The sequence below is a fragment of the Trichosurus vulpecula genome, chromosome 7 (assembly GCF_011100635.1).
Source record: "Trichosurus vulpecula isolate mTriVul1 chromosome 7, mTriVul1.pri, whole genome shotgun sequence".
NCBI lineage: Eukaryota > Metazoa > Chordata > Mammalia > Diprotodontia > Phalangeridae > Trichosurus > Trichosurus vulpecula.
In genome coordinates, this window is record NC_050579.1 from 157,441,293 (window position 1) to 157,464,004 (window position 22,712).

At 51.2% G+C, this 22,712-nt stretch overlaps 2 protein-coding genes across 3 annotated transcripts; one reads left to right on the top strand and one right to left on the bottom strand.

The window, feature by feature from the left end:
* Positions 1–210: 210 nt before the first annotated feature.
* On the top strand, positions 211–16,373 carry MICAL1 (microtubule associated monooxygenase, calponin and LIM domain containing 1). Its single transcript, XM_036769173.1, has 25 exons — positions 211–554; positions 2,507–2,784; positions 2,951–3,158; positions 3,372–3,476; positions 3,639–3,743; positions 4,054–4,209; positions 5,137–5,237; positions 7,688–7,945; positions 8,284–8,399; positions 8,645–8,771; positions 8,939–9,023; positions 10,220–10,367; positions 10,733–10,923; positions 11,849–11,937; positions 12,238–12,279; positions 12,413–12,496; positions 12,995–13,157; positions 13,441–13,514; positions 14,042–14,336; positions 14,445–14,560; positions 15,122–15,235; positions 15,383–15,476; positions 15,675–15,771; positions 15,873–15,946; positions 16,072–16,373. Exons 2-25 carry the CDS (start codon positions 2,527–2,529, stop codon positions 16,218–16,220), a joined length of 3,249 nt encoding a protein of 1,082 aa, XP_036625068.1. The 5' UTR covers positions 211–554; positions 2,507–2,526; the 3' UTR covers positions 16,221–16,373.
* A 113-nt stretch (positions 16,374–16,486) lies between these two features.
* SMPD2 (sphingomyelin phosphodiesterase 2) lies at positions 16,487–22,695 on the bottom strand. 2 transcript variants are annotated; one of them, XM_036769306.1, is made up of 11 exons: positions 22,406–22,695; positions 21,745–21,899; positions 20,054–20,150; positions 19,863–19,939; positions 19,463–19,556; positions 18,568–18,657; positions 18,212–18,294; positions 17,802–17,934; positions 17,360–17,464; positions 17,017–17,182; positions 16,487–16,897 (listed from the first exon to the last, which is right to left on the bottom strand). In XM_036769306.1, exons 2-11 carry the CDS (start codon positions 21,798–21,800, stop codon positions 16,509–16,511), a joined length of 1,290 nt encoding a protein of 429 aa, XP_036625201.1. In that variant the 5' UTR covers positions 21,801–21,899; positions 22,406–22,695; the 3' UTR covers positions 16,487–16,508. The 2 variants fall into 2 exon arrangements, with proteins under 2 accessions (XP_036625201.1, XP_036625200.1); XM_036769305.1 differs by lacking the exon at positions 22,406–22,695 and adding an exon at positions 22,044–22,348.
* Between the last annotated feature and the right edge of the window lie 17 nt (positions 22,696–22,712).

Here is a 22,712-nt window from a genome sequence, read left to right on the forward strand (position 1 = left end):
TTCTAAAGCTAGAAGTAAGTGTGAGCTATTTCCTCTCTGAGACCAAATACCAATTCCCACCCCACCCTCCGGGGATCCTGAGCTCAAAGGCAGCCCCTGCCTTCCCTCCCTTCTGAGTGACTCCTTGTCCACCGTGCCCACGTCCACTCCACCCAGCCGGGGCAGTCAGCTCGCGTGGGGTGGGGGCGGACCTTGAGACAGGCCTGCCCCGGCCCATTAGCACGAGATGCTAATGGTGATAATGAAGACCATTGCTTCTGGGGGCAGCCACTCCCTGGGCTAGGATCCAGACAAGAGTCCCTAGTCCCACACCCCACTCTGCCTGGTGGAAGGGTGGCAAGGAGGAGCCCTCGGCACCGATCAGGGCTCGCTGGGCTTCCCGGAGCTGCTTCCTCCTAGCTTCCTCCGCCTTTCCCTTCCCTCTGAGCCCCACCTCCCCCCAACCCCGCCCCGACTCTGCAGGCCGGGGCCCCAGCAGGAAGCGGTTCCTTCGTCTGGTCCCTCCCCAGCCTGCCTGCGCCCCTCCACCCCGGCTCCAGCGCGCCTCTGCTCCGGTAAGTCCACCAGCGGTGCCAGATGTGCGCCTCCCCGCCCCGCCGCCCCCTGTCCCTCGGCATCTCATCTATGAGACAGACCAAGGGCCCCCAGGTGAGGGAGGAGGGCTAGGCGGCTCCCGGTACGTGCCCTGCACCGGAGCCGCAACCATTAGGCAACTCGACCTCTAGAGATGTTCTTGAGTCACCGAACCCCCCAGGCCAGGGCTGCATGGATCTGCATGAACGTACTATCTCCCTCTGAACGCTGTGACCCCAGTGGAAAAGGGTGTTCTTTGGGCTCTGAGAGGACACAGCCAGGGGCCCTTTCTCCAAGAGGGTCGAAGGGGGTCGCCTCTACCGCGTCCCCATGTCTGTTAGGGCTTTGTTTGACTGATTCTTTCCGAGTTTAGCCTCTCCCTCCCCCCAAGTCCGTCCATGGATGGCTATTTCTTGGTATTTTATGTTCCTCTGTGCCTACCGTGTCTCTCCTTCACCCTCCTTTTTCTCCACCCTGACAGCGACCTTTGGCCCTCCTAGTGACAGCTGTGTGCTCAAGTGTGTGGAGGCTGGAGTACTTACCTCCATCTGCTTGCTACTGCCCACCCACCCAATGTGAACGCAGTTCCCAAGATTGGGAGGGGTAGATCCCAGAGAGTTCTTTCACTTGGACTTCCTTCTCCAAGCCAATCCCCTCAGCTACTAGAAGGGGCTTGATGACCCCCTAGTGTGAGCTAGTGATCAGGGACTGTCAGAGCTTGAAGGGAACCTAAGAGATCATTTAGTTCAAACTCCTTACAGATAAGGAAATTTATGCCCAGAGTCTGATGGTGGTGCAGCCAGGGGAGAATTGAGAATTGAGGTCTCAGCCCAGTTCTGTTTCCATCCTCTTGGCCCAACTAATCTCGAAGCTTTCTCCTTCCCAAGCTACCACCTAGTGGAGAAATTAAGGGAGGTCTTATCCTGGTGAGATTCCAGAGGTAGGGGTTCAGTGGAGTGCCAGAGCAGAGGAGAGGGAGATTGGTTAGAAAGGGCAAAAGACATATATCCCTGCCTTCCTCCAGGAGCCCTCAGAAAAGCCTCAGGCTGACAGGAGGGAAGTATCATGACCGCAGTGTCTGTCAGAAGACAGACCCAGGCAGTGGATAGATACTCCGTCACGAACTCTGTCTCTCTCTACTTCCTCTGGGCTGCTAGATTCTTGAGGTGGTTTTGGGGGTTGTAGGCGGAACCTGATGCAGGAAAGTACCTACTACAGAGGCAGTTTGGAACCAACTTCTTCCCCTAAGTTGTTAGCACGGGGCTGGGATATCTGTGATGCTGTGTTGTCTGAGTGCTCTGGAGGTGGGATAAATACGCATACTTGTAAAGTTGTAATGCCTGGGAATTTTGTGTCCCACTCCTTGACTTTATCCGTCTTACCCCTATTTCCTCTCTTCTAAATCCTGTTACTATCCTTGGAAATATAAATGTATTTTCCCGAGGTCCATTATAGAGCTCTTACCCCTTAGAATCTACACACATAATTAGAATTGATTGTATTCGTCAGGTCCTTGGGAATCCTTGAGAGGGAGTCCTGATCTTGAGGCCTTAATTGGGGAGTGGGTGTGAAACACAAGCAGTCTCTTTTGAGCCTACGGATAAGTAGTACCCACTGTGCCCGGGACTGCTGATTTTTCATTTCCAAATTTGGCATCTCACTTAGAATCACAGGAAGCTGAGCTCTGTTTCTAGAGATCTGGAAAGTTGTGAGAGGAGGGGAAAAGCAACTGATGATAGTGACTGGCTCCATGGGGCCAATCAGGGCTGGGATCATGCCTCTGTCCCCTCTCCTCCCATTTGGTTTCTCCCCTCCTCCAGAAGCTCTTTTGTGTGTGTGTGTGTGTGTGTGTGTGTGTGTGTGTGTCTCTCTCTCTCTCTCCCTCTCTCCCCTCCTCCCTCCCCCCCTCACCAGTTGTTCCGCCTTCCCCTAGGGCCCCTGTTGGCTGCCCCCATGGCAGCCGCTGCTTCCCAGAATCCTGCCCATGGACTCTTTGAGAACTTTCTGCAGGCGCAGCTGTGCAAGGATGTGCTCAGCAGTTTCCAAGACCTCTGCATGTGTCTGGGCCTGGAGCCTGGTGGGAAGCTGTCCTTGTATCACAAGCTCAAGGCTGAGCTCAACTACTGGAATGCCAAGAGCCTGTGGGCCAAGCTGGATAAGCGGGCCTCCCATCCCGTTTATGAGCAGGGGAAGGCCTGTGCCAACACCCAGGTGGGCAGGTGGGGATAGGGTGTGTGTGTGTGTGGGGGTGGTCTGGATCAGGACACAGAAGCTGGGAGAGCCACAGAAGCTGGGAGGAAAGATACAGGGTCAGGGAGCAGAAAGTCAGGGTGAGCTCCTGTCCTCACACTGCTCCCCTTCCCCCCCTTCCCGGCAGTGCCTGGTGGTAGGAGCAGGGCCCTGTGGACTTCGAACAGCTGTGGAACTGGCCCTGCTGGGTGCCCGAGTGGTGCTTGTGGAGAAGCGCACCAAATTCTCCCGTCACAACGTACTCCATCTCTGGCCCTTTACTATCCACGACCTTCGAGGGCTTGGTGCCAAGAAGTTCTACGGGCGCTTCTGCACAGGCACCCTGGACCACATCAGTGAGTTAGGAGGGCAGAGGACAACACGGGTCCCTAGTGATTGGGTTGAGGTTTGGAGGTAGCCATGGCTCCTCCCTGGTTGGTACTACAGGGGCTATGCAGAAGGGAGGGCCTCTACCTACCCTGTCCCCCACCCCCAGCCCTCTCAATTCAATTTATTTCTATTTTAAAAGCACTTATTGCATATTCCAACCCCTTCCTCTTGTTTTCCAGGTATTCGGCAGCTTCAGCTGCTCCTCCTGAAGGTGGCATTACTGCTAGGGGTGGAGATTCATTGGGGGGTCACCTTCACAGGCCTCCTGCCCCCGTCTCACAAGGGTAAGTACCTCTCTGATCTATCCTCTTCCCCCCCAGTCAGTGGGTACCTTGGCGGTGGCCTCAGAGTGGGGAGGGCTCTATCCTATCTTCTCCCTTCCTGGTTCTCAGCTCTAGATCCCATCCCTTATTTTCTGTCACCTCTCCTCCTCCTGTGCCCCTCAGGGTCTGGCTGGAGAGCACAGCTGCAGCCCAGCCCCCCTGACCAACTGGCCCAGTACAAATTTGATGTTCTCATCTCTGCTGCTGGCAGTAAATTCGTCCCTGAAGGTGAGTAACTCCCTTACCCTAAGTATCTCTTGGCCAGCCCCTCCCAAGCTCCCACACACCTGATTCTGAGCTTCATACACATACCACTCCACTGACCTTACAGGTCACTCCATAGGGCAGTTAGGTGGTGCAGTAGATGCCAGCCTTGGAGTCAGGAGTACTTGAGTTCAAATCTGGCCTCAGATACTTACTAGCTGTGAGACCGTGGGCAAGTCACTTAGCTCTGTTTGCCTCTATTTCTAAACAACAGCATCATGCCTATTCATTTTCCTTTGACCTCATCTCTTCCCATATCTCTACCAATCCCCAGGTTTCACAGTCCGAGAAATGAGAGGCAAACTGGCCATTGGCATCACAGCCAACTTTGTGAATGGACGCACAGTGGCTGAAACTCAGGTGCCGGAGATCAGTGGTGTGGCTAGAATCTACAATCAGAGCTTCTTCCAGAACCTGTTCAAGGCCACAGGTCAGGGCCCCTTCTATCCACCAGAGCGCTGCCTGGGCACTCCTTCCATCCCTCTACCTGTGCTGGCCCAGCCCTTCCCTAGCCCTCCTACTCCCAAGGTCTGTCCCATAGCACATGGCCATAAGTGTGGAATGTGTGTGTGTCTGTGTCTGTTGTCTGTGTGTGTATAAAACAATTGAGGGAGCAGACCCTTTCTCAGTTTTTCTCTGCCTACGTGGGGTCTAGCAATGCTTATTAATTCAGGTAACACAACAGGTAGAGACCTAGGCCTGGAATCAGGAAGTCCTGAGTTCTAACCCTGTCTCAGACACATACTAGCTGTGTGACCCTGGGCAGAAGTCTCTCAGACTCAGTTTCCCCATCTGCAAAATAGCACCTTCTTCATAGGGGTGTTATGAGAATCAAAGGACATAAAGCACGTAAAACACCCTGCAAACTTTAGTGCTATAAAAGCCCGACCTATTCTGGGGGCCCAGCATAACATCCCTGTTTTTATGGGACTTGTAGCCTAGTTGTTGTGGCTGATCTCTCCCCCTCGAATACCTAGTCCCTCCCCCCTACTGATTTCTCCCTGTCTAGCCACTGAGATAAAACCGATACACATATACCAGCTTAATTTTTTTTAAACAATAGTATGCAAACTTTTCCAAAATCTGTTCTCTTTTAATTCTGGTAATTAAATAAATAATTAATAGATAATTTTTGTATATATGATAAAAATACATACTATGTATGTATAACACACACACACACACACACACACGCGCGCACACACACACACACACGCGCGCACACACACAGATAAAATAAATAAATAATTAAATGGAACTGGTAATGGGTTGAGGAGAGATCTGAAGAGAGGAAGCCTCAATCCTGAGACTCCCACCACTCAGAAATTGTACTCTTCTTCCTCCTCATCCACCACAGGCATCGACCTGGAAAACATTGTTTACTACAAGGATGACACCCACTACTTTGTGATGACTGCCAAGAAGCAGAGTCTCCTTCGGCTGGGAGTTCTTCGTCAGGTAGGAGCATGGATGGGAAGTGGGCCTGGATGTGGCAGGGAATTACCGAACTGTGGGAGGCAGCTGTGCTCCAGGGGCAGAGGTGGGGAGTGGTTAAGGGATGGGGCCAAGTGCAGGGTCATGGATGCTGGGGTGTTGGCACACAAGGACTCTTAGAGCTTTTCTTGTCTCTCCCCACCAACCCCACCAGTTCCCCAGGCTTCAAACATTTCTTTTAAACAATTTTCTTTCCTGCTGATAATAGCTAGCACTTATATGGTGCTTTAAGGTTTGCAAAGCGCTTTACAAATATCTTATTTGCCCCTCACAAGAACCTTTTACAATCAATCTGTATGTATTAAGCACCTGCAATATACATAGCACTTGCTAAGTGAAAAAAGAAAAGAAAGACAGTGCCTGCCCTCAAGGAGCTTAAAATCTACTGGGAAAGACAAAGGAAGCTGCAAAGCTGTTTTGGGGGGCGGGCACAGGGAGGAGAGGGAATGATAGAGAAATCCATGAGAGAAGGCCCACAGCAGTGTAGCCAGATGAGAAGTGGGGAGCCACCTGAGCTGGGGGTCTTTCCTTAAATGAAGGTTTGGAGCTCATGGCCTGACTTTCCAAGCAGAAGGGCTAGAGGGATGGGGTGGAGCACCAAGGCTGATGAGATCTTTCAGGATGACGTGGTCATCTCAATAATGAGCTTGCAGGTAGGGCCAGTAGAGAAGTGGGTGAAAAAAGTCCCAAAAAGCAGCCAGGTGAGAAATGAGGATAACTGAGGCAGACCTGAGTATCCAGGTGGCCCAATGGATACTGAGCATACCAGTCCTGGAGTCAGGAAGGCCTGAGTTCAAATCCAGTCTCAGACATTTATTAGCTGTGTAACCCTGGGCAAGTCACTTAACCCTATTTGCCTCCGTTTCCTCATCTGTCTGGAGAAGGAAATGGAAAACCACTCCAGTATCTTTGCCAAGAAAACTTCAAAATGGGGTTGTGAAGAGTCAGACATGACTGAAACAACTGAAAACAACGACAGAGGCAGACGGAGGTTAAGTGACTTGTCCAGGGTGTACTCGGGTCTTCCTGACTTCAGTTCCAGCGCTGTAAACAGCGTGCTACGCACCTGTCTCTATTTGTTTAAATTAGGAACTTGATCATCAATAAAAACAACATTCCCTTATTCCAGAAAGCACAAAAATGGCCTGTGTACAAAATCATGAACTTTTTAACGTACATTTCTAAAGAAGCGTTTATTAAACTGAAGGCATTCCCAAAGTCGTCTTCTGTGATTAGGTCCCCCTGTGAGATTCTAATGTATTTCTGTTTCATGAAGTTTATTGGTGAGCTTTTCTTTCTTTTTTTGTCACCTAATCTTTCTTCATGAATAGAAGCCCACCACAACAAGTAAATAGAAGCAGGCAAAAATGAATCGCCGATTGCCCAGCTCTAAAAATGGGTGTGCCGTATCTCTCTGGTAGGCCGCTAAGGGGCACAGCGGATAGAGTGGTGGGCCTGGACTCAGGAAGCCCTGCCTCAGACACTTATAGCCGTGTGACCCTGGGCAAGTCTTCTACCCTCCATCTCAGCATCCTCGTCTTTAAAACGGGGATGACCATAGCATCTCTCTCCCAGGGCTGCTGTGAGGCTCAGATGGGATGATATTTGTAAAGAGCTTAGCACGCTGCCTGGCACATAGTAAGTGCTACATCCGTCTTAGCTGTTACTCGTGAAGCACTTAGCATGACGTCTGCCGTGGAGTTTTTTGGCTTTAAAAATTTCTTGTTCCATTTTCTTCCCCCGCCCTTCCCACCCTTGTTTCTTTCCCCCAAACTGGAGACGTGCTTCATCGTAATAACATCGAGCATTTATATAGCACTTGAATGTTTGCAAAGTGCTTTGCATTGCATGAGATAGAGCATCTCATTTAATCCTCGCAACAACACTGGAAGGTGCCCGTTTTACGGATAAGGAAACTGAGGCTGCAAAAGGTTAAAGTGTTTAGCCCACATAACCAATAAGTATCTGAGGCAGGTTTAGAACTCAGGTGTTCTTAACTCTTAGCCTGCCTAGCTGCCTCTGACTGGACAGCGTTCAACAACCTTTCACAGTGGCTTCCCACCCCACTTCCACGACAAATGCCCACGCGTGATTTTTAGCAGTGGTGACAATAGGACCTTTGGGGTCCTGAGGTTGGATGGCAAATGTGCAAGAGGCAGGGGTCCCCCTGCCCAGCACAGCAGCTGATGTCATGGAAAGATCCTGAGACTGGGAGACAGACCAGTGGGTTCAGATCCCAGCTGTGCTTCTCCAGGGGTGTGCCCTCAGACAGCTCCCTTCAAGCCTCTGGACCCTAGTTCCTTTCCATCTGGGCTGAATGAGTAGGCTGGCCAAGGTGACTTCTCAGATTCCTCCCCACTCTAACTTTCTTGCTGATTTTCTGGATCTTTGATTCCGTCCTTGGCGGCCTCCAGGACTTTGCCAATACAGAGCAGCTCCTTGGCCGTGACAACATAGTACCAGAGGCCCTGCACCGCTTTGCCCGCGCTGCTGCTGACTTTGCCACCCATGGCAAGCTCGGCAACCTAGAGTTTGCCTGTGATGCCCGCGGCCGGCCTGACGTTGCTGCCTTCGACTTCACAAGCATGACTAGGGCAGAGAGCGCTGCACGGGTACAAGAGAAACACGGGGCCCGAGTGTTGCTGCAGCTGGTGGGCGACTGCCTGGTAGAGGTGAGGTGGCAATGAGAGGGCTGCCTGGTGGAGGTGAGGAGCAAGTGGGAGGGCTGCCTGGTGGAGGTGAGGGGGAAGTGGGAGGGCTGCCTGGTGGAGGTGAGGGGGAAGTGGGAGGGCTGCCTGGTGGAGGTGAGGGGAAAGTGGGAGGGGTGCCTGATGATTACAGGGTAGGGAAGAAGGAGGGGAGAAAGGAGAAGATTCTGCCTCTGCTCTGGTTCTTGGGATTTTTAACTCTTTAACGTGGACCTGAGCAGATGAAGGGGAAGTGGAGGGAATGAATGCCCCCTCATCCACTCTGTGCTTTGTTATTTCTTGTTACTTCAATATTCCTCCAGCCCTTTTGGCCCTTGGGCACTGGTGTGGCCCGTGGCTTCTTAGCAGCCTTTGACGCAGCCTGGACGGTGAAGCTGTGGGCAGGGGGTGCTCAGCCCCTTGATGTTCTGGCAGAGAGGTGAGCACAGGGCCACGGACTACAGTGGGGGAGGAGGAGATGGAGAGGATATGGGACACTGATGAAGGGGCAGAGATTGTAGAGTAGGAGCCATGGGGATGGAGTTTTCAGTGAATGGAGACTGGTAGGGAGGGAACAATGGTGATGGGCTCTCCATGATGATGGAAACTCACCACCCTCCTTCATGTTCATCATTCTACTGCTTACCACCCCTAACCATTCCCTCCCTCTTTTCTTATCCCCAGGGAGAGCTTGTACCAGCTCTTATCACAGACCTCCCCTGAAAACATGCATCGAAATATAGCCCAGTATACCCTAGATCCGGCTTCTCGATATCCCAACTTGAACCTTCGCTCTGTGACTCCCCAACAGGTCAGTCATCCTCCTCCCCTTCCTGTTTATCACCTGTCCCTTTGGTCCCTCAGTACAGATGAGCTTGAGTTCATGATGGGCTGAGCTGTGGACAGAAAGAGATCTTGGTTGACCTAGGTTGCTGGGGGGGAAGGAAGATCATTTAAATAGTCTAATTTCAATTCTAGGTACGAGATCTTTATGACATAGGGGGCAAGGAACTGGAGCGGAAGAAGAATGACAAGACTGATTCTCTAACACCCCCTGCCCCTGGTGAGTGGGTTCTGCCCTCTCTTGTCTATCTCTAATGCCAAGTATTTTGCCCCCTCCTCAACCCCTGTGTGATCCACCCCTATCCTGAAGAATAGTGAGTGGCCTTACAAAACACTGTGGCCCAGATACCATTCCTTGCCCTGCCCCTCTTAAGAAACTACCCCTCCCCACTCTCAAATGGGGGTGTGTGTGTGTGTGTGTGTGTGTGTGTGTGTGTGTGTATGCATATATACATATATATAATTTTAAAAATTTAAAAAACACAATGAAAAAAAATTCCTTTCCTTCATCAGGCCACCTTCCCTCATTCCTTTTCTTTCTGCATCCTGATACCCTGTGTGCCCAGCCAAGTCAGCAGTTGTCCCTGATAGGACCCTGAGTTAAGTCTTCTCTGCCCCTCGGGTCTTAAAGAGTCCAGATGCCAAAGGCAGTTCAGAGGGATGGAGATTCTTGCCCTCCTGATACCCTGGTTCTTCTTGTGATGTCAGGAAAGTGGTTCGCAGCTAACCCTAAATGCCTCAGGGAAAAGCTCACACTGACCCCTTAGCAGTACTTGTCATTGCTAATAATGCTATTGAGAAGAGACTGTGTGACAGAATAAAAATACCAGTGAATGTGGAGTCAGAGGGCCTGATTTTAAGTCTAATCTGGGCTACTTTATTAAATGTGCGAAAAATAATGCTGATAATAAAATAACCATAGCTAGCACTTCTGTGGCACGTTAGAGTTTGCAAATCAATGTACATTATCTTGTGTTGATCCTCATGGCAACCCAGTGAAATAGGTACTGTTATTATCCCCACCTTACAGATGAGAAACTCAGGCTTGGAGACATTAAGGGTCTTAATCCAGGGTCACCCAGCTAGTAAGTGTCTGAGGACTCAGGTCCTCCCATCTCCAAGTTCAGCGATCTCTCCACCATAGCAGCTGGCTGCCTAGGTATGACTATGAGCATCACTTACCTGCTTTGTACCTCAGTTTTGTCATCTGTAAACTGGGAAACACTGCCTCATGTGAGAGAGCATTTGTAAAACAAAGTGCTGCACAAACATGAGTGTTGATGGTGGTGATGTTAGGTGTCCTTTGCCCATCTATGCTCAGAGCAGTGCCAACGGTCCCTGGTGCCTAGGACCCTGTAGAGCCTCGTCGGGTATGATTTCCATGAGCACAGATGACCTTCCTCCCCTTCCTTCCAGGACCGGTGGGCACCCAAGAGGAGCTGCTCCTCTGGTGCCAGAAGCAGACGGCTGGATACCCAGGTGTTCAGGTCACAGACTTTTCATCCTCTTGGACTGACGGTCGAGCACTTTGTGCTTTGGTGCACCGGCTCCGACCCAATCTGCTGTGAGTGACAGGGTGAGGGCTGGTCATGGGGGAATAGGATGTGGAGAGGCATTGGTGGGAGTTGCTATGAACTCCTAGGGAAGGTGGTTAGCAATCTTGTTTCATAATTGAGATCCCTCCCACGTAAGTCCCTTTGTGCCCCCTGCCCTATTCTGTTTAATTCTTCTTGGAGCTGACATCCATAACTCATTTGAGGGCTACTAACTGGGGGACAAGACTTCCTCTGCTAACCCCCCATCCCGTTCCCTTCCTACCCATCAATTGCCTTCCCATTACTCCTTTCTTCTTCCTTCCCTTGTCCCCTGTGCACCTTGATGACTCCATTCCCTCACTATTTCTGCCTTCTCTTTTACCCTTGTCCCCAGTGACTTCTCAACCCTGAAAGGGGCTGGAGCTCTGGAGACCACAGCCTTGGCAGTAAAGCTGGCTGAGCAAGAGTTGGGCATCGCACCGGTGATCCCTCCACAGGTGCTGGTGGCTGGAACTGATCCACTGGGCCTTGCTGCCTACCTCACCCACTTCTACAGTGCCTTCGGAAAGACTCCTCATAGCCCAGGTACTTCTGCAGGGTCCGTGGTCGTGGGAATGAACAATCAGGCCGTTTTATCCCTGCCGAGCCTCAATTTCTTCAAATGTAAAATGAGGGTAATTTTTCTTGCATAGCACTTTGTAAACCTTAAGCTGTCATTCAGATATAAGCCAGTACCACCAACCTCTAAGATGCCAGCTAGTGCTTTCACACATACCTGGTAGAACTCATGATGATGACGATGATGATGGCAGTTAGCATTTATATAATGCTTTAAGGTTTGCAAAATAAGCCTTACTTCTGTTATCTCATTGGATCCTCAATCACCCTGGAGTTAGCGGTGCTATTACCTCTAATTTATTATCTACTATTATCTGCTTTTCTAAACTGAGGCAGACAGAGGTGAAACAGGGTCACACAGCTAGAACCTGTCTGAGGTTGCATTTGAATCAGGTCTTCCTGAGGCCCGGTGCTCTATCCTCTCCACCACCCAGCTGCCCTTGAAAAGAAACTGTTTAAAAAAAAATTGTTGTCTTTGTTCAGTTATGTCCAATTCTTTCTGACCCCATTTTGGGGTGTTTTCTTGGCAAGAATATTGGAGTGGTTTGCCATTTCCATCTCCAGCTCATTTGACAGATGAAGAAACTGAGGCAGGCAAGGTTAAGTGACTTGCCCAGGGTCACACAGATAATAAGGGTCTGAGGCTAGATTTGAACTTAGGAAGATGAGTCTTCATGACTTCAGGCCAGGCACTCTCTATCCTCCGTGCCACCTGGCTGCCCTTGTAAAGAAATATTTTATTTTAAATGTTTCTAAAGAAATGCTTCCTAGGGACCCTAGAGAGGAGAGTTGCAGCATGACTCATTTCAGGGACCAAGGTGGAAGGTCCAGGCTGGGATGTAGCGTGTAGGGTCTCTATGCGAATGGCCAAAGCATCTGTCTTTCTCCTCAGGTCCTGTTGGCCCCCTGTCTACTGGGACTGCCAACGCCATCCTGTTCCTGAGCAAACTGCAGAGGACGCTGCAGAGGAACCGTTCCCAGGTTGGGATTATGGTCTCCGCGTTGACGGGGTAGGGCAGAGTTGAAAGGATTTGGAGCCCCATACAGTTGCCCTCTGCCCATAGCTCCTATCAAGGGTTCCCTGTGATAGGGAACATCAACGGTGATAGCTGAAGTGGTTAAAACCTTCCAGATCATGCAGGCCAAACCCCTCAGTTCATAAATGGGAAAGCAAGGTAGAGAAGACAGATGACTTGCCCCAGATCATATGTTTGGGTAGGGTTGTTTAGGACAGTGGGGGAAGTAAAGGAACAAAAGGCAGCCTGTTGTGGATTTTTCCAGGAGAATGGAGAAGACAGTGGTGGCAAGAAGCCTCGGCTAGAGGTAAGTGCTGGCCTTGGGCAATGACCAGCCGTCTCCCCGTTCGCCTCTTTCTTTTTTTAACCTTACCCTTTCTGTTCACCCTCATGCCCAGTCCATTCTCCCTTTCACCCCTAATGTCTGAATGGTCTTTTAGTCCGAGGACAAGATGCTAAGCCCCACTGAACCCGCCCTCCTGCAGCCAGTGACTCCACTGAATCCTCTGCCGGCAGACCAAGAGGTGAGCACTGAGGCTCCTGGGCAGGGCTGGAAAGATAAGGAACATCTGTGGTGGCCCCAAAGTGAACTACGTATGATGTACAGACCTAATGGGCTGGCTAGGTGGCACAGTGGATAGAGTGCTGGACCTGGGTCAGGAAGACTCATCTTCCCGAGTTCAAATCTGGCCTCAGACACTTACTAGCTGTGTGACCCTAGGCAAGTCACTTAACCCTGTTTTGTCTCAGTTTCATCACCTATAAAATGAGCTGAAGAAGTAAATGACAGACTACTCCAGTATCTTAGCCAAGAAAACCCCAAATGGGTTTTCAAGGAGTCAGATGTGACTGAACAACAATAGAACCCACAGCATCTGTAACTGGACCCAGAAAACAGCCTGAAGCAGGTTGTGGGGTGGGAGAAGGTATGGGAAGAATCCACCTCCAGTTGCTATGAGAGTCTCAGGGCCAGGTCTGAATCCATCCTTCTTTGGCTTCTCTTTGTTCGCATTGCTTCCTAGGCGGAGACTGGTGACTCGTGCTGGTGCTCATTGTGTGGGGAACGTCTCTACATCCTGGAGCGAATCTGTGCTGATGGCCGCTTCTTCCACCGAAGCTGCTTCCGTTGCCACAGCTGTGAGGCCCCACTGTGGCCAGAGGGCTACCGGCAGCACCCTGGAGATGGTGAGGGGATTGCTGGGGAGATGGCGGGATTGGGGCAGTAGGCCAGGATTCTCTGTTTCTTATTTGGAGAAACTGAGGTTCAGAAAGTGGGAGCTTTCTAATTATGAGCTAAGTCAGCACTGTTTCCATCTCATTTTTTTTCTCAATATCTTTGGTCCACTCCCTATTAAGACTCCCCAGTTTGGGGGTCTGTGGGTCCCTGACCCCATGGAAATGGTGGGGAACTGGACTGATAGATTCAGACTTCTGTCAGGTCACACCCTATACCCTTTCTCATCCTCAGGCCACTTCTACTGCCTCTTACATTTCCCTCAGTCTGCCAACATCAGTGTCTGTGATGGAGCCCCCAAAGACCAGGTAAGAGTGGCAGGTGCCTCAGGGCAGGGGGTGGTTTTGAATGAGTAGACGAATGTTTATTTCTTTTCCCAATATATTTTTATTTCATTAAACATTTTCCAGTTACATGTAATACAAATTTTAATATTCATTTTTAAAAATTTTGACTTCCAAATTCTTTCCCTCCCCCCACCTCTGCCCCCTCCTTCAGAATGCAATTTTATATCAATTATACACGTGAAGTCATACAAAACATTTCCATATTAACCATGTTGCAAAAGAAAACAAACTAAAAAAACCCTAGAAAAATAAAGTTAAAAAGTATGCTTCAACCTTCATTCAGAGTTTATCAGTTATCTCATTGGATCCTCAACCACCCTGGGAGGTGGATAGCATTTTGATGAACTTTATTAAGCGGTGAATATATGAAATTTCCAGTAGATTGTCTATCCTAGAGTCTCTGGGGTCAATGCTGAGCATCAGGTTAATGCTTATAAAGAATGAGAGGCCAGTCTTAAGTCAACAGCTATGCATCTTGGCTCTCCCAGGAAGTCCCCGGCAAGAACGAAGAAAAAGAGGCCACAGCAGTGTCCCCTAGGACACCTACCGCTCCTCAGGAGATGGAAGGCCCTCCCAAGCTGCCATCAAGAAAATTGATCAGACTCTCTAGCCCCGAACGCCGTTCGCTATCATCACTTAACTTCCACCCAGATGAGATGGAGGGACCCCCCAAACCTCCCCGAAGTTGTTCTGTCTTGGCCCGCCAGGCCCTAGAGGAGAGCTTTACAGGCTGGGGAGTGCCTGACCAGAGGTTACCACAAATCTTGCTGTCTCCCCCGCCAGGTACCTGGCTAACCACAGTGGAGAAGGGCTGGAATTCCTAAAAGGGAATGCTCTAGGGTGGAGTTAAAAGTGAAGCTCTCAGGCCTCATCTGCTCTTCCCCTGTACAGAGCTCCTGAGCTTAGTTGCTTCAAATGCAGAGGAGGAAGATAAGGGCCTCTCTTCTAGTGAGGAAGACCAAGAAGGAGAGGAAGAAGACCTGGTTTTAACCAGTGATGTAGAACAGGTGAGTGGGGAATAGTGCTAGGAGTAAGAAGTGCCTACCCTTGTGACATAGGGATGAGACTGACTTCATCAATGTAGGGACTCCCACTACATATTGGCATTTTCTTTGCAGTTTTGAGTCCTAGAAAGTTAGTAGGGAATGAAGAAGTTAGGGAACCTGTCCAGGGTCACACAGCCAGTGTATGTCAGAAGCAGGATTTGAACATAAGTCATCTTGATTTCAAGGCTGACTTTCTATCCCCTAGACCCAGAGCCTCTGTGACATATTGTGGGTCTATAAGAAAAGAATGAGGCATGGTTTCATTCAAGGAACTGACAGTCTCAGTGGAGATAGAGTGTCTTCTTATTCCTTTTCACCCTCAGACTTCTCTACCAAGCCCTAATGCAGAAGTTCTCCCTCTCCCCCTTCCCAAGGTCCAGTCCAGATCTTATACCCTCACCATCCCAAATGCCATCCTCCTCTTCCCTTAGCCCCTTCTAAGAACCCATTCACCAGGGACATCTGGCATAGATCCCAGGCCTGCCCCTGGCCCCATTCCTGACCTGCTTGGCCCTGTCACAGACCCTCCTGAACTTTGCCAAGAATTCGGGCACCATGAAGGAGTACCCAACATGGCGGCGGACGTTGCTGCGCAGAGCCAAAGAGGAAGAGATGAAAAGATTCTGCAAGGCCCAGGTGAGACCTACATGGGACAAAGGAGAGGAATGGGGATGCAGGGTCAGAGCCCTGAAAGAAATGGGGGAGGAGAAGGAACAAGAGTAGAACCAATTCCTGCCCCCTTCCTTGTGGCTTAGCTTGGCCTTCCTGTGTCTTTCACATTAGGCTATTCAGAGGCGTCTTGATGAGATTGAAGCTTCACTTCGAGAATTGGAGGAAGAGGGCAAGAAGCTGGAGTTAGCTTTGAGGAACCAGAGCAGTGAGTGGAGGCCAGGGGAGGGGAGAGGGCCCAAGCAGTGTTTACTGCATCCTCTGGCTGCCTCTTCCAGGCAAGCCCTGCCTCCAGATGAGCTCTGCTCCTCACAGCCCAATTTACGTCTCCTGAGATGATCTTGTTTCTTGTCATTTCCTGCTGCTCTCCATGTCTTCTAACCCTATCCCCCAATCCATAAAATAGGCTCCCAGGAACAGGAGAAACTACAGATGGGAAAACTACTTAACCTCATTCAAAAGAAAAACAGTTTGGTGGCAGAGGAAGCTGATCTCATGATCACGTAAGCACAGAGACACTGGTGGGCTCTGGGACTGTGGCTCTGTCCTAAACAATCTATATATCTGTAGTTCTTTCCCTCCTTCTCTCTCAATCTCCATATAGAGTCCGGGAGCTGGGCCTGGAAGAGCAGCAGTGGCAACTGGACCAGGAGCTGAGAAGCTACATGGACAGGGAAGGTGAGGAAGTGGGGAGGGAGGCATCCCAAGTCAGGGGCTCCTTTCTGGTGGATGAAGGAGCCCTAATCATGAGGGGATCAATGATTCACGTCAGCCTTCTGTAATACCTCCTTTGCTTCCTTCAGAAACCCTGAAGACAGCCAAGGACAAGCAGGCTGAAGAGCAACTCTTGAAGCAGCTGCTGGAAGTGGTGAAACAGAGAGACAACCTGATCCGCTTCCGTGAAGAGTGTCGGCTCAGTGAGCTGGTGCAGGGGCCTGGGGACCAAGGCTGAGGCGGGTCCTTGCTGTGCCTTCACTGCCAGATTTCTCCAAGGTGCCACTTGGGCTCCCGCATGTAGCTTAGCGGTGCCGAAGCTCTGCTCAAGCGGGCCCCCGCAGGCTACCCACCCAATGTTAACAATAAAAAAGGTCAATTGGTCCCAGGATTCAGGATTCAGACTGGCTGCAGTGCTCTGCTTGGGGTAGGACATGGGCTTATAGAAAGAGCCTCCCACTTTACCTTCCTCCCACCTCTAGTAAAAAGAGAGAGCCAGAAGTGCAGATAATAGCTCTTTATTGTTTTATTTTGATTCTGATTGTATGGAGGTACGTAGAAGGGAAGAGGTGGAGCTGACCTCCACGACTTCAGGCTGAACCTCTTTAGCCATTTCCATGGCCAGCTCTATCTCAGCCTGGGCCTCATACAAGGCCTTACTTTCATGAAGTGATGTAAGATACAACCCACCTGACCCGAGAAGCACTATTGCTCCAAGAATCATGAAGAGGGCCTCAGCCACCCAGGGTATTTCTTCAAACAACATAGACCCCACTCCCAGAAACAACAGCAGCAGTCCCAGGCTAAACAGGTGACCAGTAGAGTAAACCCATTGGCGGGCTCCAGCCAGGCCCAGCCCCATCTCTGTCCATGCCTCGTGCAGCACGCCCATCAATGATGCCTGTGTTTCTGCATCTGAAATAAGGTGGACATGGGTCAGAAGTACAAGGAGGGAGAGGGAGAGAGGTAAATCTTTGGTCTAGAGAAGTGTCACAGTGGGAATGGACAACCCAAAAGGGACAGGAGTGACTCACCACGTATTGAGTCATGATTCTGCTCAGCGGGAGCAGGCCTTATAGACAGCGTGGCCATTAGTGCCTCGTGATCAGAGAGGGGAATGCTGCAGCCAGTTGCATCATCAGAGGCATTGCCTGTGGTGGTTGTGAAGGTTTCACAAGTGACTCGGAACCCAGAAATAGCCTAGAAAATCAAGAGCCAGAGATAAACCACTCAAAGTCCCCCAACAAATCCATTCACTTGTGGGTCGGTGCCCCTTTAGACTCAAGATAACAGACAGTAAGAGGACAAAGGGGCAATCTGAAGGGTGGTGAGAAATCTAGGGATGATGGGGCCTTGGTGGCAGAAGGGAGGCCTGACCTTGAAGAGGATGTAGTCAATGCGGACTCCTCTGGGAAAATGCTCCATCTCACGAGGGTTGACGAAGCAGTTCTTGGGCACCATGGTGCTGCCATCCTCACAGCCCTAGAGAAATAATGTGTTCGATGCTCATGAACTAGAGCAGGGCTGTCCAAAGTGCGGCCCACGGGCTGCATACCGCCCGCCTGTGGTTGCTACCGGCGTGGAAAGTGACATAAATGCTTTAACTAAAGCATCTGTGTCGATTTCTGTGCTTGTGGTAGACACAGGTGGGCCGCATGGGGGCGCATGGCCCATGTTTTGGACAGCCCCGAACTAGAGGATGCAGCTGGCTCAGTATGGGGAGGAATGAGGAATAAGTACAACACATAGGACAGCAAGGTGTGGCCAGAAAAAGGATTTGAAATTAAGAGGAGAATGAAAATCAAGACAAAATACTTACCTGGAAGTCTTGAGTCTCAAGATAGGAATCTTCCAGGCCTATCCACTCCCTTATGAGACGATAGCTTATGTCTCCCGGGTGTGAGTTGAGGTCCCCACACAACAGAACCACATCGGCTCTTCTGGAAGTATGGCTAGGAGAACCCGAGTATGGTGAGAAGTAGGAACTTCTCTCCATTTCTCTCCCCTATAGCTCAGAGCCCCCCAGACATGCTTCAGCCTTCTCAGGCTCTAGACTCAGACAACCTTGCAGCGTGTGTTTGGGAGCTTAATAGGGTCCGATAATTCGCACTCCCTGGGACTCCCCATCCCCCCACCTCAGGGTGCAAGCAAGCCCTTTACCCCAACCCCCTCTATGCTCCACCCTTGCTTCCCCTATCCTGCTCAGTCCAAGTACCACAGCTCACACACTGGATGAACTGAGCCAGTTCCCAGGCCTGGGCCACACGATGGGCAAGGTAGTAGTCATGTTCTCGATTGTACTCAGCGTGGAGCTGAGGGCCAGAGAGAGAGAGAGAGAGAAAAGGACAGACCATGTCTAGCTATTTTATATCCTCTTGGGAGGGAGAAAAATACAGGAAAATATGTGGCTAGAACCCTTCTCCCCACAAGCTTTCCAAGAAACCTGTGGGACCCTTTCCTCCCCAGGAGGTTCTGTCACTGAACCTACCACACAGAGCTGGAAACAGCATCTGGGTAACGGGCATTTCATTTCATTTTTGGCCTTGCCCTGCCCTGCCCTGCCCTGCTCTGGGGTTGTTACTCACATGAGTCACATAGACATTGACCAGTATCCCACAGATCTCCAGCACCAGCATGCCAACAGCCTTCCCACAGAACCAGTCTCCATGATGTATCTGGAGGGAGGAGGAGCATAAAAGGGTAATTTGAAATGCAGTGTTGCTCCTTACCCAATCCTCAGCTTCATCTCAGAACTAGTCCCTTTTTCCCCCAAAATGACACGAGTAGGGTATTAGGATTAGATCTCAAACCTGGAGTTCAGAGAGAGATTTCACAGGGCCCGGGGGGGGGGGGGGCGTTTCTTTACCATAGGGATAATTTAGTCTCAAAAGCAGAGAACTCTGAGTGAAAGACGGATCACACAGGGTATAAGGGAAGAGCCCACATCTGAACCAAGGCCTTGTAACTGAGTCACCAACCAGCACCCCCCACCTTATAACAGGCTCCTTTTACTCCTTACTAAACTTTCCCGTGAGGTCTCCTGGATCCCTGAATAAACTGCCTCTTCCTTCTACTGACACTGCCCATAATTACTTATTCCTAGTGGAATTTTCAAATGATACACCTGTGCTCTCTGGACCAAGGACGTTGGTCCATTCTTCCCATCCCAAGTTCACTCTCAGACAACCAGAAGTGGTAGCTGTGGTACTTACTCTCTCCACCAAGAGACAAGAAAATACAAAAATGTAACAACAGTTCTCATCATTAAAAAATTAGGATAATTAAATTCAGGACATAGACACACCTTCCCCTCTCTCCCTCCCCTCACCAAGTTAAGACAGCCTACTCTTTATATCCCATTATCCCCTGCAGGGGGGAGCAAAATATGGGGTTGTCCAGGCCCACAAAAGCTATCTTAAACTGCCCTCCAAGCACCAAACTTGGGAAGAGTGGGAGGGAAGGGAGAGGGGCAGTGCTTACCTTGTAGGGATAGCCATTGAGGCTGTAGGTATGCTGGAAGATTTCCTGGATTGGATGTTTGGAGAAGACACAGAGGCCACTACCGATGAATCCACTGAAAGCCAGATCCTGCTCAGTGGCCAAGGAAAGGGGACTCCCCTCCCATTCCCACCCCTTTCTCCCTCTAGTGCTCCCCTTAGTGCCCATCACACTCCCTGGACAAAGCTCAAGGCCACGATCTGTGCTTGGGGGTGGAGGGAAAACAGAGGTGGTGATAAGACAGCAAAGATGAGCCAGAGCAGAGAACACTTCTTTTGTTCCTTTCCCTCTACTTCCTCCCACACCAAGTTGTGAGGATGGGAGAAAAGGAGGCAGGCAGGAAGAAGACTGTGAACTGGGGAGATCCCTGGCAGCTTCTCACCTTCGGAAATAGTGGGCCCAAGTATAGTTGGGCAGCAGTTTCTGTCTCAGTGATTCAAAGTCCCGTTCACTCCACACCTGAGGATGACAGGATGATGGCTGCAGCTGCACAGATGGCCCCTAGCGTAGGGCAGTTTTCCCCAGACCCTCAGGTTCCCTGACCCCTTCCCTTCAACCACATCACACTCATACCTCCTGCAGCAGGGCGAGGTCAAAGTTTTTCTGGTTCAGCCAGTCTCCCAGATGCTGCATCCTGACCTGCCGATGCTTGCTTATGTAGGGAATAGCCCTGGAAAAGATAAGAATGCCGTTGTGGGGCTGGGGATGGTGGCTTTTAGTCTTTTTCTGCTGTGTCTGCCCATTTTCCCCAAAATGACACAAGCCGAGAGAGGGGGATTAGGGTTAGATCTCAGACCTGGAGTCTGTGAATAGATTTCAGAGGGTCTCTGAACTTGGATGCGAGAAAAAAAAAATGACATCTTTATTTTCACTAGCCAATCACTGAAATTTAGCTATTTCCTTCAATTATTTAACACCACAGATGGGCCAGAACTTAGATTACCTCCACAGGATCGAGCTGTTTTGACTGCCCTAGTACAATTTTTTATTCACAAGGCAAAGAAAATAGAGACGGTAGGGTGAAAATGTTTTTATTTCAAAGTAAAATGATAATTTATTGCATTAACCAACTGATGTGCCTGGTCCTTCTAGTGTTTAACAACATGATTTCCGAGAAGGGACCCCTAGGATTCACTTGGCTGTCAAAGAGGTCCGGTACGTAAAGATCAAAAGAATCAAGCCTTTAAAGCACTACATTAGCCGCTGTTATTACCAAAGCTAAGTGAGATCCTCTCCCAGGTATTGGGGGGGCGGGAGGAGGGAGGGCGTGTGGAGACAGGACGTCATCCTTGAAAGACAGCGCCCCACCTCCAACCACCCGTCCAGGTTTTTGCACTGCGCAGAGACAAAGGATATTCATCAGTCAGGTGCCACCCCCATTTTGCCCCCTCCTTCCATCTAGGCTTTTGCATTGTACCCCCTATCTCACCAACACCCCCCATCCAGGTTTTTGCACCACAAAGACACAATGGATACCTAGTCAAGATGTTCCTATGCCCTCACACCCATCTAACTCCCCCCCACCCCAATTTAGGCTTTGATACCACTCAGAGACAATACATATCTGTTAAGTATACATCTATGCCCCCCTAGCTCACCCTCCCCATTCAGGATTTTGCACCCAGCAGAGACAAAGGACATACATCTCATCAGGTCTTCTATGTACCCCACCCCACCAGGCTTTTGCACCTCAGAGACAAAGGATTTACATCTGTCAGGTCCTCCTTCCCCCCTCTCCTCCCAGTCCAGGCTTTTGCACTGAGCAGTGACAAAGGATTTACATTCGTCAAATCCTCCTATTCCACCCCCCACCTCACCCCTAACCCATACACACACACATGCCCTCCTCATCCAGGCTTTTCACGGAGACAAAGAATATACATTTGTCAGGTCTTTCTACGCACCCCCCATTCCATCCAGGCTTTTGCACCTCGAAGTGACAAAGGATTTACAACTGTCAGGTCTTCCTATGCACCCCACCCCCATCCAGGCTTTTGCACCCCGCAGAGTCACAGGACATACATCTGTCAGGTCTTCCTATGCCACCCCCATACAGGTTTTTAAGGATATACATCTGACAGGGCTTCCTATGCCCGTCCCACCCTACCCTCCTTCCCAAGCTTTTGCAACCCACCGAGACAAAGGATTTACATGTGTCGGGTCTTCCTAAGCGGTGCTTCCCCCCTTCACCCCCTCCCCCCCATCCAGGCTTTTCCACCCCGTAGAGACAAAGGACATCTATCATCCCATCCCCGGTCCCTCACCAGCAGTTGAGGTTGAAGACCTTCAAGCGCACGGAGGAGCCAGATCCAAGCTCCATGGTTGGCAGGAGAGGGTGGTCAGGACCCAGGACCTGCGCTGCCTCGATCTCCCTGGACCTCCCTTGGGACTGACACTTCGTGCAAGGATCCTGCCAAGCCTGCGGAGGAGGGAGAGGAGGAGGGCGGGAGTAGCACACAGGTGGCCCCCTCCACCGCTCCAGCAGGACCCTGCGCGCCCTCCCCCACCCCCCTTAAATGACTGAAATGCTCCCCCCCCAGCCCGATCTCCTCCGAGCAGTGACCTCCGGCAGCTTCTAGACGCGGCACGGCGCGCTGCCGGGCGGGATGGGACAGGGGGGCCGGGGCGAACCCCTTTCCGCCGGAGCCCTCGGAGTCTCTTCCTTCCGCGCTGCACCGCACCCGGTGGTGCCGTGTCGGGGCCGCGCCGAGTTGCCGCAGACTTGGGGGGGGGGCGTGGAGGAGACGTCGGTGCGCGCGCAGGGGGCGCCCCCAGCCCAGCCGCGGAGAGGGAGGAACCGAGAGCGCGCGCCCCGGGCTCCCCCCGCCCCCACTCCGCGCTCGCGCTCCCCGAATTTTCCCTCCCCCCGACCTGGGGCCCGCGCGCGCTGCCGCCTCGGCCCCGCCCCCTCGCTCCCCTCGTTACCTAGGCAACCATCTAGGGAACCTTCGCTCCCTGGCACTCTCAGAGGAAAGGAGTGCGGGTCGTCGCCTGGTGAGGAAGCCGATCGGCGGTCAGGCCGGAAGGGAGACCGGCTGAGCAAACTAGGAAGCTGGCGGTGTGAATAAACGCCCCTTGGGGACCTTCCAAATGTCATGTGAGGGTGCGTGGGCGGGGCGCCTCGGACCACTGAGGGGTGGGATGGAAGCGTCTGAAAAGAGCTCACAATCTGCCTCCCTCTGGGGCTGCCCCCTCCCTCCCCTCCGGGCGCTGCCGTTGCCATGGGGACGGC

Coding starts and splice junctions, on each gene's coding strand:
- MICAL1 (XM_036769173.1), top strand. CDS start 2,527: ATGGCAGCCGCTGCTTCCCAGAATCCTGCCCATGGACTCTTTGAGAAC. Junction 7,946..8,283: donor TGGGCGACTGCCTGGTAGAG/GTGAGGTGGCAA, acceptor ATATTCCTCCAG/CCCTTTTGGCCCTTGGGCAC. Junction 12,280..12,412: donor GCAAGAAGCCTCGGCTAGAG/GTAAGTGCTGGC, acceptor ATGGTCTTTTAG/TCCGAGGACAAGATGCTAAG.
- SMPD2 (XM_036769306.1), bottom strand. CDS start 21,800: ATGGAGCTTGGATCTGGCTCCTCCGTGCGCTTGAAGGTCTTCAACCTC. Junction 20,151..21,744: donor GTCTTCAACCTCAACTGCTG/GTGAGGGACCGG, acceptor TATCTTTTCCAG/GGCTATTCCCTACATAAGCA. Junction 18,658..19,462: donor TCAATGGCTATCCCTACAAG/GTAAGCACTGCC, acceptor TCCTCCCTCCAG/ATACATCATGGAGACTGGTT.